Raw genomic sequence first — 14,974 nt, forward strand, 5'->3', positions numbered from 1 at the left:
TCGTGCCTTGGTTTGTGGAATAAATGGGAGTGCACCATTTTTAACCTTTTAAATAACATTTGCTCTGTAGATGGAAAGAGAGATGATACTTCTAGACAATTTTCAAGAGGAGGCACCGGAAAATCTTGAAAAGAAGCAAAGCACAGAACATCTTCTGGATTCTTTGACTGAAGTGAAACGTTTCCAGGAGAATGTAAAGGCGCAGCAGCTGCAGCTGTGTATCCTGCGGCAGAGAGTACAACGTATCCAGCCTTCTCCAGAAAGCTCCATGCAGGAGGAGTGGATGCCCGTCACTAAGGAAATACAGTCCATGCAGGAGAAGTGTCAAATGTAAGATGTCTATTCCAATAAACTGAAGACACATAAGACAACACTATGCCCACCTAGCAGGTTATATACTGCAGGGGGGCTCCACTCCAGTCCTCAAGACCTCGCCCCTCCCGCCCCAAAAAGTCAGGTTTAAAGGTTATCCCAGCGTCAGCACAGGTGGCTCAATCAGTGGCTCAAGCAGTGGCTTAGTCTGTGCTGTAGGAACTGCGATAGAGTTACATGTAATGCAAATGATATCTTACCATCTCTGGGGACAAATGGTTTGAAGAGCAGAAAAGTTATTTACTGCTGATACTGTATAGCGCCACTTTGCAAACCACTGATGTAGGGCCAATGGCTAAGATATAAAGATGATGTGAAAAAAATGTACAGCGGCCATTTTTAGTAGAACCTGAAAATGTTATCCCACCGCAATTTCTCCCAGGTAGAAATGTGTGGGAAGTTGTGTAACATAATTACCTTTGTGCCTAGCTGTGTGGGGCTGGCACGTTACCATTTTATTTTATGTAGTGTTCTGTAGAATTCATTTAACATTTACAAAAAAAAATTGGAACTGAACAAGTTTTTTGTTTGTTGTTTCTTTAAGTATACCAGATTTGTTTTCTTTTTAGCAAATAAAAATATCACTTCTGAGCACAGTCACATGTCTCAGACAGGCCTCTAACCCGGCCTTTCCCCACTATCTCTTAGCATTCAGTGCTAGGTATTCTGGGTAATGACATGCAAATGAGCACACACTGTGTGTCACTTTTTGCTTCTTGTCCATTTTAACATGGACCCCTATAAGCTTATGCCTGCCTTGGAGGCACTGTATGCTAAGACAGGGGAGCACAAACTTTTGCTGCTGCGCCCTCCCCCCCCCCCCCCTGTCTGACCTGCCCCGGTGCTTGCGCGCCCCCCTCCTATTTTGAAGCTGCGTCAAATGATGATGCAGGTCATGTGACGTCACATCACATGACCCCACTGCGTTATTTGACACCGCGTTGCCATGGTGACGCGTCACAATGTCTGAAACATGGTAAATGTATTGTTGCAGAGTCCTCACGCGATCCCCCGGCATTTAATTTAAATGCCTTGGGGAAGAGCCCCAGAAATATCTCCTGCCCCCTGGGGGGTGCGGCCCCTCCTGTTTGCGCACCCCTGTGCTATGAGATAATGGGGAAGGGCAGAGTTGCAGACCTGTCTGAAATGTGACTGTGCTCAAAAGTGGTATTTTTATTTGCTGTGCCGGGGAGGATTTTTGTCACTTTTTTACTCGCCATCATTTTTTCTATCTTTTTTTTTTTTTGGTGTGTGTGTGTCATCGATTTTCTTAAACATAACAGACTTTTCTGTAAATGACGCTCTTCAGATAATTATAACAGTGCCTATTACTCACATTATTATAACATCGGCAATCTGTTACTGAGCAGGCAAAACCCAAAACAGCCTGAGCAAGAACACTTATTATCCTTTAGTACCCAATAGGCTAAGGCCCCGCTCCCTCAGTCAGCACGCCCGCACTGCAGACAGGCGGGGCGCTGACAGGCACAGACCGCGATATGCGGTCTGTAGGGAGCCAGGAGCCAGAGCGGGAGGGGGGCGGGAGTGGTTTGAGCGGAGGGACCCGCTACTCCCCCTCCCTCCACAGTCTCGGTCTCCCGGGCTGCAGGAGGGAGCTGCTGCGGGCTGCTGAAACGTAAGCAGCTCTCGCTCCCTCCCCTTTCCCCCACAAATGCCCTCTTCACACACGCGCACACACACACACACACCACCCCCTACCTTGTGTAGGAAGCTGTCTGACAGCTCCCGCCCCCGCCACTGATAGGCTCATCAGCGCACCACGTGACGCGTCACCGCTCGGGATCACAATTTTCTTGCATCCCCTGGCGGCTGACGCGTCACAGCACGTAGTGAGCCGTGCAGCGAGGGGGGACTGGGACCTGCTCAGAAGGATTCCCCTGCTGGTGGGGAAAGCTCACGCGGCCGCCCGCGCCACCAGGCGCAGCTGGTCCCAGCCCTTAGCTGTCGGCACCTCTGTATCTACGAGACACCCGTACTTCATGCTCAGGATCACCATTTATTTTTTAACTTTTTGCCTAAACCTTTAGCACTCGTATTCCATTAAAAAGTCTGAACCTGCACAGGAGCCACAATTGATGGTTGTTGGGGAGCGTCAGGATGGGATACAGGATGGGGGGGAGGGGGAAAAGGTGCGAATGATTCACCAAAATACAATGAAGAACATTAATGTACCTAGGTGCTGATTTCAATGAAACCAGAATTATGTATAGCTTTTTCCTTTTTTTATTTATAACTAGTATTCGTAAATATAAATTATTAGTGTAATATTATTTCTGCTAGCCATACTGTAAAAATAATACATTTGGTTCACCCATATCTTGAAACATCTGTACTGCGCCAAATACGATTTAGGTTGATACATAGCAACTTAATTCTGCGCTAACCATAGCAACAGACTTTTTAGGGTTTCTGCCAAGTTGAACTTTGTGGCCGATTTTGATGCGCTTAGATAATTTTTTAGCAAATACTATTAACGTGTATTCCATTTCTGTGCTCCCCAAAAAAATCGAATTCATTTTTTTTTCATGCTGATGACGCAGATGAAGAAATTCATGTTAGTATGTAGACGCGCACAGGCGCAATGAAGAAATAAGATTTTGTGCAAAAAAAACGCTGTTTGCAATGCTTAGTACCATGACCCCCTTGTTTCTTGATGGGAATAATAGGGCCTCCCTGAAAATAAAGAGGCGACTGTTCCTGAAAACCAGATCAGTCAATCTATAATTGAGTTGCTAAACATTACCGAAATAACACAGCTGTTGTCACTATTAAAAGACTCCTAACATATCTTGGTTTAGACTTCAACAAAAGGCTCAGAAGAACGAGCAGGCGCTGCACGCTGAGCTGCGAGAGCGGGACACGTGGCGAGAAGGAGTTCGCACTGTGAAGGCATCGCTGCTGGAGTTATCCACTACCTTCCAGGATTTACAGGCCGCAGAGAAGGCCGCACGGCTGCAGGTCGGCAGAACCTCATTTATTATCAACATTTGCTGCCTTTTTTTTTTTAAATACATCACCAAGAAGTGTTATTGTCTATCTACTTTTGATAACCAAAATTCCATAGATGGCATAATTCAGTGCATGAAAATGTACATTGCATTTGCTGTTTGAGTTTGAAAAATGCAGTGTAGAGTGTTTTTAAGAGATGTCTTTGAGGAACTCACCTTGCAATCATTCAGTATGTACAGTAATAATAACTTTATTTCATATAGCGCTTCTCCCACAATGGATTTAGTATACAGCATAGCGTGTGGTACGCAGCACATAGGAATGTTGCAGACACAGTCCCTGCCCAGGTGATTTTACAATCTACGTTTTTGGTGCCTGGGGCACAGGGAGATAAAGTGACTTGCCCAAGGTCACAAGCAGCTGACACTGGCCATTAAACCAGGTTCCCCTGATTCAAACTCCATGTCGTGTACAGAGTGAGTGTCTTTACTCACTGAGCCGCTCCTTCTCCCTGTACCAGTACTTACTCCGTGACCTGCAAAACCAATTACTTTGTAAAAACAGTAGACGTTTTAAATATGCCTAATAGTTGGATATTATCAAGCACCTGTAAAATAATGAAAAAACACAGTGCACAACTCATAATGTAATCAATATATTAAAAATTATTAAAGTATAAGTGGTAAAATATGCACGTACAAAAAATCATTAATATCAGGCAATACATGAATTTTGGCCCATGTTACAAGCACGAATCCGCATCACGCCCGACTGCACAGATATCCAATAGGGGCCGACAGCTTAGGTGTTGTACTGTTCTTCCTGATGTCTTTGCTCAGTCAATCTGTCAGCCACCTGTAGCTCTGTGACTTTCCCTGCTACGATTCTCTCCCGGGCGCACTTCCTGGTGTGACGTCACTCGGGTCGCGTCATCGGGGCTGTATGGAGGCTCCAGAGGCTCAAATCGGCATATGCATGCGAACAATCGTGTTTGCCAAAGTTCAATGATATTTAGCTTGCTGATAAGCTCATGTAGAAGTCGGTACAGTGATATACCCCTTGGGTGAACGCAATATCACTGTCCTACGCGTTTCGTTTAAAAAACTTCTTCAGGGACATGAATACCAATACTAGCTGTACCTCATATCATGACTGAGCAAAGACATCGGGAAGTACAGTACAACACCTAAGCTGTCGGCCCCTATTGGATATCTGTGCAGTCGGGCGTGATGCGGATTCGTGCTGGTAACATGGGCCAAAATTCATGTATTGCCTGATATTAATGATTTTTTGTACGTGCATATTTTACCACTTATACTTTAATAATTTTTAATATATTGATTACACTATGAGTTGAGCCATCCAAACCTATACAGCAGCAGACTTGTCTTTTTTGGTTAAAGGTTTTTGTATTCATCTATTCACCTTTCACAATAGATTGTTTAAATACAATCCAGATCACAGTGTGGTGGGTTATAAGATATAACCAATATATTTATATATTTATCACTTAACAATTAGTAGCGCAATTATTATTCTTTTTTTCACCTTTAAAATAATATATTATTGTAATGTAAAATGTACACTGTCGCGGCAGAGCACGGCATACATGGTTTGTTGTGCCATAGAAATACAAAACAATACATTTGAAAAAAAAAACATTTAAATTGGCACATCTAGAGAGCTAAAGAAGGAGACTGAAAAAAGAAATAACCAACTTACACAATACTGTGAAACTGTACCAAAACGAGGGATTTTACGGGACAGTCTCATCTCGTTGCAATCTAGCAGTGTAGTGTCATAATCTATAAATAAAAACTGGTAGTACAGGAAATCCATACAGGGCTCATATAGTGCGCACAAGGCGATGGATCACAAGTATGAAACTCAAAAGAGCAAAAGTTAATATTTACTATCACGCAAACAGACTGTCGTAACCGTAAGGAGATTTGCCCTTTTTGTTTGCATTTGAATAATGCTTTCTTTAAATTAGTTCCCCAACAAGAGCGCAGATCATGTTTGCGGAGCTCAACCAACAGAATAATTTGCCCAGGTTTTATTTCAGCAAGGATAAAACACTACATTCTTCTCATAGAAGCGAAACCTGTTAGTTTGAATGGAGCACTGACCTGCTGCTCTGTATAATTACATGTAAGAGGACACTGAATCTCCAGTCTAGATGTTGATTGGATGAGCATTCTCATTGTGTACTTAAGCTGTTAAAAGTTTCTCTCCTTTCTTTAGTGGCTCTATCAACAAGAAAACACATCAGGTAGATGATGAGACTCGGTAAATGAGTAGCGATGTTTTTATACTTGTACACCAATCTCAATAGAAGAACGATTCATTGTTGTAGTGGGGGTATCACATTTTCGTTTCAGCAGATTACAGGAATAAACTGAATATCTTTGTATTAGGGTCAGTACAGTTTCCAAGCACAGTCAGGGGTTTTGGCACACAGCAGGAATTGGATAAGAAGGGCACTACATTAAGGGTCATTTTTGTCTTTTATATTCTAACATTTTTAGGAACTGCAAAGCCTGATCAATTTGGAAAAGCAAAAAGCCAACACGTTTATGGAAAACCTCAGAATCCATTATTCAGAAATAGTCCCTGCCGAAATTACAGCACAAGCGGACGAATGCCAGTCGTACCTGGAAGAGACAGAAGAGAAGGTAACCGATGTCCTTTTCTCTTGTACCAGTCTGTGCTGCAATGAACGCTTCAATTGATTACATTGCTAATCAGGTCTATTGTCTAAATTCTCCCGGTCACAAAACCAGTGATAAGTCACCATGTTTATAAATGAAAAGGAATCTTATGAAAAACTATTGAATGTTTCCTTAAGTAAATCTGTTGCAACTCTTTTGCACTCCCAGTTTTGCTGCCAGAGGGGGACTTTCGTAAATAAGCCCCAAGTCTTTGCGCCAGTGACAGGAAAGCGCAGTCTGTTCAGATATTTGAGTTTTCTATCCCAATGACAAACCAGCACTAGATGAACCAGTTTCATTATTCTCCGGTCCGGATGGAAATGTTATATGAAGTAAACATATATACATGTATTACAGGAAACAATGTAAATGTTCAATATAATTCTGATAATACTACTACCCCCTGCGTACCTTTTTGTATTTTGTCTTTATGTTTTCATGGTTACGTACTACAGGTTTGTTTAACATTTGTATTATCTATGTGATCTTCCTAGTAGAATGTTATATGTGACGACATGCCGAACATTCATTCTACACCAAAACCTGTGACCACATAAAGATGTTTAAATCCCCAGTGTTTGCCTGCAACCGGAATGACTGGAACTGTTTATATCAGATTCTGAGTAGCAAAGATCCAGAGACAGTTAATGATTAAATACGAAGCCAATTATAAATAAAATCATTTTTTGTAGGTGTCCTGAGATATGCAATGGTGTGTGTGTGTGTGTGTGTGTGTATATACACACACACTTGTCACTATTGGAAAATCGCTGCATCTGGTTTTATTTTATTTTTGTCCTTTTAAAGGGAAAAGTGACTCTTGCCCTCTATTTTTGTAACGCCAGGTTAAAAATGAAGTTCTGCAGAGCTGTCCTCGTTACATAATGACTAAAAAGGTGGAAGAAATCAAGTCTGGCCTCAAAAGTATTGAAGATCTATTAACACAAAAAAGCGAAAACATCCTCAACGCCAAAGCGCTTCAAAAGGTGAGGAATAGTTTTCTCCATATATTCAAATCTGAGGTGTCCTTCATTTTCATCTATATTCCCCAGCAGTATACAGGCATACCCCGGTTTAAGTACACTCACTTTAAGTACACTCGCGAGTAAGTACATCTCGCTCAATAGGCAAACGGCAGCTCACGCATGCGCCTGTCAGCACGTCCTGAACAGCAATACCGGCTCCCTACCTGTACCGAAGCTGTGCGCAAGCGGGGAGACTATAGAGCCCGTTACACATGCGTTATTTACATCAGTTATGCACGTATATGACAATTGCAGGACAGTACATGCATCGATAAGTGGGAAAAAGGGAGTGCTTCACTTTAAGTACATTTTCGCTTTACATACATGCTCCGGTCCCATTGCGTATGTTAATGTGGGGTATGCCTGTACTCATCTGGGACATATTGACAGGTCATCATGTTCACTAAGAATTGTTTTCACGTGTACTAAATTTAACGTTACACCAAGCAAAGGTAAAACCTTAAATGGTTTTGTTAAATGTAACCACATTACCCCAAACACAATACATTATTGAGTAAAGAAAGCTGAATAACAGACTAGTGTAGATATTCAAATATGACACACTAACAGTTCTAGGAACGCAGTGCCCTCCAATATACAGTATGTTGGTTAGCTGTTATGTATTATATAGTGCAGGGGTGGCCAACTCCAGTCTTCAACTGTGCCACCAACAGGTCAGGTTTTAAGGATATCCCTGCTTCAGCACAGGTGGCTCACCCTGATGCCGGGATTTCCTTCAAATCTGACCTGTTGGTGGCCCTTGAGGACTGGAGTTGGCCACCCCTGATATGGTGGTATGGTGGGATTCAATGTCTCATTCTTCCATTATGAGCCATTGTTCATTGAACTGGCAATAGACTTAATTTGCCCTTTACCTTGTGCAGAAAATCTGGGATGACCTAGACGTTTGGCATTCTAAACTGAATGCTCTCGAGTCAGAAGTTCAAGACCTAGCAGAGGAAGACCCTGGTCAGGCTCAAGAGTGGATGGACAATTTATATGAACCATTCCGTCAGTACCAGCAAGTATCATCCCTTGTTGAACGCAGATCTGCTAATTTGAACAAGGTTTGTGAACGGATGTTCAAGATGAGAATTCCTTCAACGTGTTGGCTAATGACCTTGTTTGTAATTAGTAACTCTCCTCAGTGATATGTTTGCAGGACTTGTGACGCACCTTTAATGTTAGACTATTAGTGATACGGAACAGTTGTTTTGGTCTTTTGTTAATGTGTTCTGAAAATGATGTGTGTGTGTGTGTGTGTGTTGTCCTGAAGAAGAAACTTCACATCTTTTGTGTGTTTTTCCCTACTTAACGGGAATAAAATGTTTTCATTGTACTATTAACGCAGCCAGTAATAGAACTACAGTAATTACATTATAATCAGTGGCAAACTATAGGATTAGCAGATACAAGACTTACCAATGCAATTTATTTATTTTTTGTTTTAATATATGCAGCCTTTGATTGACTTTGTTGAAAATTAATTACCTAAGCTGCCGATTGATTTTGTTCTCCTGGGATCAATCAACATAATCCTGTTTCCCAGGGTTCATTAAATGGCTGCCTTTCAGTTTCAAATCAATCCTTCCGTCAGTGTAACTCAGCAGCTACAATATATCCTTATATTACTAAGGTAACATGATCTATTGTGACAGTTTACAGCTCAAACTGCTGGGAACATTGGGACATATTATCACAAAGAGGAAAGTGTTACAAAGTGCACTGCTGGGGAGGTGGGCTAAAACCTGCTATAGAAATCAAAGGATGCCCAGTATATTAAAACTAATTACAAATGTAAATGAGTTCAATTTTAAAATAAAAAAAAGGTAGTAAGTATAATCCAAATACAAAAAATACGGTGTGAAACAGCGCTACAAATAATAAATAATACACTTAATAAGTGGAAAAAAAAACTGTCAGCCAGGTAAAAACTGACAGTACAATCCAAAACTACAGAACAAATTTATTTATTTATTTATTTTAATCGATATTGCTGGGATTGCTCCTTTAAAATTAATTTTAATTATTCTAGAGCAGCTTCTTCGCTAGATGATGGTTAAAAAAAATGCAACTTTTTAGAAGAACAAAGACAGTTCTCTTGTAACATGTCCTTGTATTGGCAGGCGGCTGGCAACATAGAGGAGTATGAAGAGATTTTAAAGAACATGGAAACCTGGATCCAGAACACGAACAACTTGTTGGGTGAAGAGCTGAAGAATGGTTCTGCGAAAGCCCTGAGTAAACATGCGACTGCCCTAGAGGTCAGTGTGCGAGATGTCAATAGTGGAGTAAAAAGAAGCTGCTTGTAATGGAATATAAACTGAAAAAAGGACTATTCACGGATATAACAAAATGCTACCAAATATTCCTCCTCCAACAGCAAAGTTTAATGAAACTATTCAGGGTTTTTTTCTGTTGTAAAGTTAATCAACTGGGTTAATAATATTGGCCTTCACTATGGTTTAAAAAAAAAGAAAAAAATAATATATATATATATATATATATATATATATATATATATTACAGTATATATATATATTAAAGTGTGTATATATATATATATATATATATAATTTCAGTTGCTTTAATAACTACATATAATTTTGCATGCACAAGCCCCTGCCCTGTTTCGGGTGCCTGAGGCCTAAGGCGGTGACATGAGTTTTTATACGGTTACTTGGGTCTTCTCTTTGGACAGATGGCTTTGGAGGATTCCGAGCAGAAGGAACATGTTCTGCACAGCATTTACTCCGAGCTGGGCGAATTAGTGCTGATCTTTGAAACGGAGAACACCGTGCAGCGTCTCAATGAAATAAGTAACCAAGTGCGGGAGCTGCAGCAAAGGATTCTGGACATTCTTCCTCACATCCAACATGTAACAGATGTAAGCCGATGACACTGGAAATGTACATTCATAGTCTTTATCTGAAATGTGTACGGGTTATAAATATACTTTAAGATCCGAATCTGGGGAGCCATCTCTGTTCTTCAGAACGCAGTCTGAAATACAGTATATTTATATTTTTACTGCCTCGTGTTTGTGAATACACGCTACTGAATTAGAAGATTCCTCTCAATGTAAAGATTCCTGGCAGCTTCTGACTGCACTATAGAATGCTTTTAGTAAAACGCGTTGGCGCTGCAGCTGCTGAAAGATATCACACTACAAAGTGTAATAGAATTCTTCAAAATGCAAAATGTAGGATTAAAGTAGTTTCACGAGTATCATTTATTATTACTGTACCATCAGAAAATGAAACACAAAAGCGCACCAAGGGTCAAGATTTAATAAAAACAAAGTGATAATAACAATAAAAACTTACATATAGGGGTAAGTATGTCCAGTAGAGCAGTGCAGAGGCAACAGTCCTGGTGGTGTCCAGGGCACAGAGAGATGGTGCTTAGGCTTACGAGGTAGACCCGCGCGCTGGGGCTGCCTGGCTCGGCACCACGTTGTTCTTCCTTCCGGGTTGCGGCTTCTCGCAGGACCCGTGGATAGTAGCCCGCCTCAAACGCCGGTTTCCCAGAGAAACTTACTCCGGCGTGCTGAAGAGTCTCTAGTTGTTAGTGGGACTGCTGAGGCTTGGTACACCAGTGGGCTGATTTTCAATAACACTGTAGGGCTTTCGCAACGCGTTTCACACGGTTTTGTGCTTCATCCTGCGACGGGACCTGCGGAGGAGGGGTGCCTTCACATCGCATCAGCTGCAAGAGGGAAGAGTTGATCTACTCCAAGATTCTGTTAGGAAGCAAGAGCGTGGTTTGACTTTATCATTACTGTACCATGTTTGATAATGGTGGACACTGTCATTTGTATTATATTTACATGTATTATTATGACATATCCATCCATTGTATTTGTGCTGTATTGGAACATTATTCTTTATATGTTTATTTAAATACATATTTATGATATTTGCTAGTGTAAAAAAAGCAATTGCTTTTTAATAACGTAGTAGCGTGCACACTCTAAGTTATCTTTCATTATTTCTAAAATATAGATATATTATAACATACTAATGGCCGCCAAATGTTCCATGTTTCTCCAACGTTAGGAGGTCGTTGCTATTGAAACAGAAGTTAAGGCGATGGAAAAGGATGCAGAAAAAATTAAGACTATTTTAACATCTCATGATATAGTGGATATGTCACCCAAGGAACACCACAAACATGGACAGGTGAGCTTTTCTCTTTCACAATGGAAAGGTGCTGCTCAAGCAAGAGACAGGGATTCATTCTTGGGAGCATACCACTGAGTGAAGCTTTACTTACCTGGAAAGTACCGTAGTATATATGTACAAAGCACATTCTATGTTTCAGGTCATACTAAATAACATTGCATCCATGAAGAAGACCGTTGCTGAAATAGAGGCTTTCAAAGCCGACCTGAAGTTATCTGAAGCTGGCGTTCATTCTCTGTGTGTGTTCAGAAGAGCAGCGAGGCTCTTGAAAGAGTTTGAAATCTTAGAAAAGGTGACCGAGGAGCAAAATGAACTGCTAGAGGTATGTATGACTCTTTGTGTCCATACTTTCCTGCAGTCTCAAGTCGTAGTTGATGAATTACCATACTACAGTAGCAGTTTGCTACATGAATGTTATGTTTTGGGATTTAAATGTATTGGTCCATTTCAGTTTTTCTTTGATTTCCCTCCCGGTCCCATCCCCCCAGCCAATCATAACTGAAATAACGAAGCTTGACCAGGAACAAGAAAAGTTAAAACATCTCTCCAAGAATTTCACATATGAAACAACATCAATGGCGCAGTCAGATGTAAAGGTAAATAAAGCATGTTTAGCAGCTACTGTGATTCCTGCTTCACATTATTGCAGTAATACTCTGTCCCAGCAATATTGCATTCTGTTTGGATTCCATATTTGCGATAGAACAAAGTGCTTATGTTATCGGAGTAACCCTATGGAATATATATATGTTCCAGGGACTGATATCACCAATGTTAAATGTAATTGAGTAAGCCAGGGGGTTCTCAACTCCAGTCTTCAAGACCCCCGCATCAGGTCCGGTTTGAATAATATCCCTACTTCAGCACAGTTGACTCAATCAGTGGCTCAGTGGATGAGCCATCTATGCTGAAGCAGGGATGTCCTGCAAACCTGACCAGTTGGGCGGTTCTTAACGACTGGAGCTGAGAACCCCTGGAGTAAGCCTATTTCAGTGAGTCTTGTTTTGAGCTGTAAGAGCGGAGGCATGTTATACATGACAGGCTTCCTGAGCAATGGATTCGGTAAATACATCCATGATCTAGCACACACAAGGAATATTTAAAGGTAAAACGCATACTTTTTTGGGGGGGGGGGCGTAGGAGAAAGCGGAAGAGGTGAAGGAACGAATAGAAGGGTTGAACCAGAAAAAAGAAGCGGTTCTCCTCGGCATGCGGAGCTCGGTTACAGAACGCCTGGAACGTTTGCAACTGGAGCAGAATGAACAAGAAGAAATCGAAGCCGCAAAGCCGACAGGACCCGAAGAGATCGGCATTGTCAGCAAAGAGGCCGCTCCTGCACAGGTCACTGGATGTCTGCATGTTCTGTCACTGTCTGCAAAGAGCGAGCTGTTTTGTATACATTACAACAAGGGCTTTCTACTCCAGTCCTCAAGATCTCTCCTCCCCCCCCGAACTGGTCGGGTTTTAATGATATCCCAGCTTCAGCACAGGTGGCTCAGGTGAGCCACCGATTTATCCAACTGTGCTGAAGCTAGGATATCCTTAAAACCCGACCTGTTGTGGGGGGTCTTGAGGACTGGAGTGGAGAACCCCTGCATTACAACATGTTCTGCTGGTAGATGTGTTTTAACTGGTGGTAGACGGTAAAAATGATATATACTGTAGATTCAGAAGTTTATACAACATGCACTAAAATTAGGCGAGCAATGTGACGGCTATCAGGATCCTAGCTTGTACAAGGAGAATTATTACCAGCAGAACCAGAGAGGTAGTGATACCACTTTATAGATCACTGTTAAGACCTCACCTACACAGCCGTGTTCAGTTCTGGAGACCTTATCTCCAGAAGGTCATACATAAATTACAGTGTGCACAGAAAGGCTACTAAAATGTGTGCGCGGGCTACATAATGAAACATATCGGGAAATACTACATGAGTAGGACCTTAACATGTACAGCTTGGAGAAGGGAGAGGGGGGATGTTATTGAAACTTTCAAATATAAAAAGAGGTTTCAACAAGGTACACAGGAGAGAAGCATATTCCAGGGAACGTGTTAGAACAAGAGGTCACGCTTTGAAGCTGGAGGGTGGCAAGCTCAAGGGAAATGGGAGGAAGGACTTCTTCATGGAAAGGGTGGTGGATTCGTGGACTAGCCTCACAACAGAGGTGCTGGAGTAAAGGAATGAAAAAACATTCTTGAGGTAGAGATAAGGCAGAGATAAGGCTATCCTACGTGTGAAGGAAAGCCCAGCATCCAATCGGGTTTACGGTTTTACAATTTTACAATAGAGATGAAAATGAGAACACTTGGTGGGCCAAGGAGGTTCTTCTCGACCGTCAAATTGTGTATTTCATTGATATGGATGGGAGTGAAGTTGTGCTAAAGCTTAACGCCCTTTTGTGGATCTGAGCTAAAGCTCAACGCCCTTTTGTGGATCTGTGCTAAAGCTTAACGCCCCCTTAGTGGATCTGTGCTAAAGCTTAACGCCCCCTTTGTGGATCTGGACCGAAGTGCTTATAATGTGGAAATAAGTTTCAAACCCGTGTTCATGTTTGTTATAGTAGACGCACTTGTAGGATGTAATGGCCCATACTTTGCACGGCTTACTATGTCATACGACACCTTGAAAGGGCCTTAAGGAGTCTCCTGGGGATAGCACTGCTTAGTAAATATGGGCTAGTAGTATCTGCTTAGTATTAGTTATGTATAGTAGAAGCTTTATCCTTCAACGTTCTCTCTTTAGGTTCAAAGGTTTTTGCCATCATTGGCTGAGGAAGCAGAGGACGTCTCTCTGAGTGAGGAGGTTAGTAACAGTACAATGGAAATTATGCCATTTCAATTCCCTTTCCCTTTTTGATACCATGAAAATCCATGCTGTATGATCGTTTCGGTTATGTCATCTAAAAACCTGTCACACTGAAAATGAAGCGTCAGTGGCAGATAATGAAGTGGGAATTTGGGCGTCCGTTTGTGGAGACATCCTGCCTGGGCTGGAGAAGTTTTCCCACCCAAATATTCGAATGGAGCTAAACGATTCTCCAACGCGGGATAATTGAGTGGGGGGAGGGGGGATTTATTTCTAGTTGCTCTATCATTTAGGAGTATTTTCCAGCTTTTTGTTTAACAATCGTTCCTTAACATGGGTGCATGTGTCACCTTAGGCCGAGTCCATAGAAGGACAGGCCGTGCTGAGCCGTGCGGACGCTCCGCGCTGAGCCCCTGCATCCTCAATGAGGATGCCTTTAGAGGGGGCTCACGCGAGCGTCCGCAGGCGTGCTGAGGCGCTGAAGTTTTTCAGCGCGCTGTCGGCTGAAAACATCCAATCAGTGCGGAGCTGCGTCAACGTCACGGCGCCGTGACGTCGGCGCCGTGACGTCGACGTCAGTGCGTCGCGGGCGATTGGCCCAGCGACGTCACTGCCCCGTCTCCCTCAGTCTCCCCCCGCCTCCGATCGCGCCCGCTGGCTCGCCTGCATGGGCATGAAATCGCGCAGATTTCAGCAGGCGAGCCTCAGCGTCAGCGCGGCTCGGAACTCCTCACCCCTCTATGGCCCGGGCCTAAGGGTGCTGGAAAAGTCCCCAAAGGGAGAAGACTGTAATGATATTATTTCAGTATTTTGTTGGATTAAAGTTTTAGCATTACATGTAAAATAATGGAAATATGAACTCATTCTGATAGCACTAATTGAAAATGTGCTAGTAATGAAGTA

The 14,974-nt window shown here is 42.3% G+C and overlaps 1 protein-coding gene across 5 annotated transcripts in view; it reads left to right on the plus strand.

The window, feature by feature from the left end:
• The window catches only part of SYNE2 (spectrin repeat containing nuclear envelope protein 2), a 231,822-nt gene that overhangs the window by 127,521 nt on the left and 89,327 nt on the right, over positions 1-14,974 (plus strand). For all 5 annotated transcript variants that reach the window (XM_075614879.1, XM_075614877.1, XM_075614874.1 and 2 more), the window contains exons 63-74: positions 71-330; positions 3,192-3,351; positions 5,871-6,017; positions 6,899-7,039; positions 7,963-8,145; positions 9,205-9,342; positions 9,780-9,965; positions 11,137-11,259; positions 11,402-11,584; positions 11,751-11,858; positions 12,403-12,603; positions 14,009-14,068. In XM_075614879.1, coding sequence (XP_075470994.1) covers positions 71-330; positions 3,192-3,351; positions 5,871-6,017; positions 6,899-7,039; positions 7,963-8,145; positions 9,205-9,342; positions 9,780-9,965; positions 11,137-11,259; positions 11,402-11,584; positions 11,751-11,858; positions 12,403-12,603; positions 14,009-14,068 — 1,890 coding nt within the window. The remainder of the gene's footprint in view (positions 1-70; positions 331-3,191; positions 3,352-5,870; positions 6,018-6,898; positions 7,040-7,962; positions 8,146-9,204; positions 9,343-9,779; positions 9,966-11,136; positions 11,260-11,401; positions 11,585-11,750; positions 11,859-12,402; positions 12,604-14,008; positions 14,069-14,974) is intronic.

Source organism: Ascaphus truei, chromosome 9 (genome assembly GCF_040206685.1).
Source record: "Ascaphus truei isolate aAscTru1 chromosome 9, aAscTru1.hap1, whole genome shotgun sequence".
In the NCBI taxonomy this organism is placed as follows: Eukaryota; Metazoa; Chordata; class Amphibia; order Anura; family Ascaphidae; genus Ascaphus; species Ascaphus truei.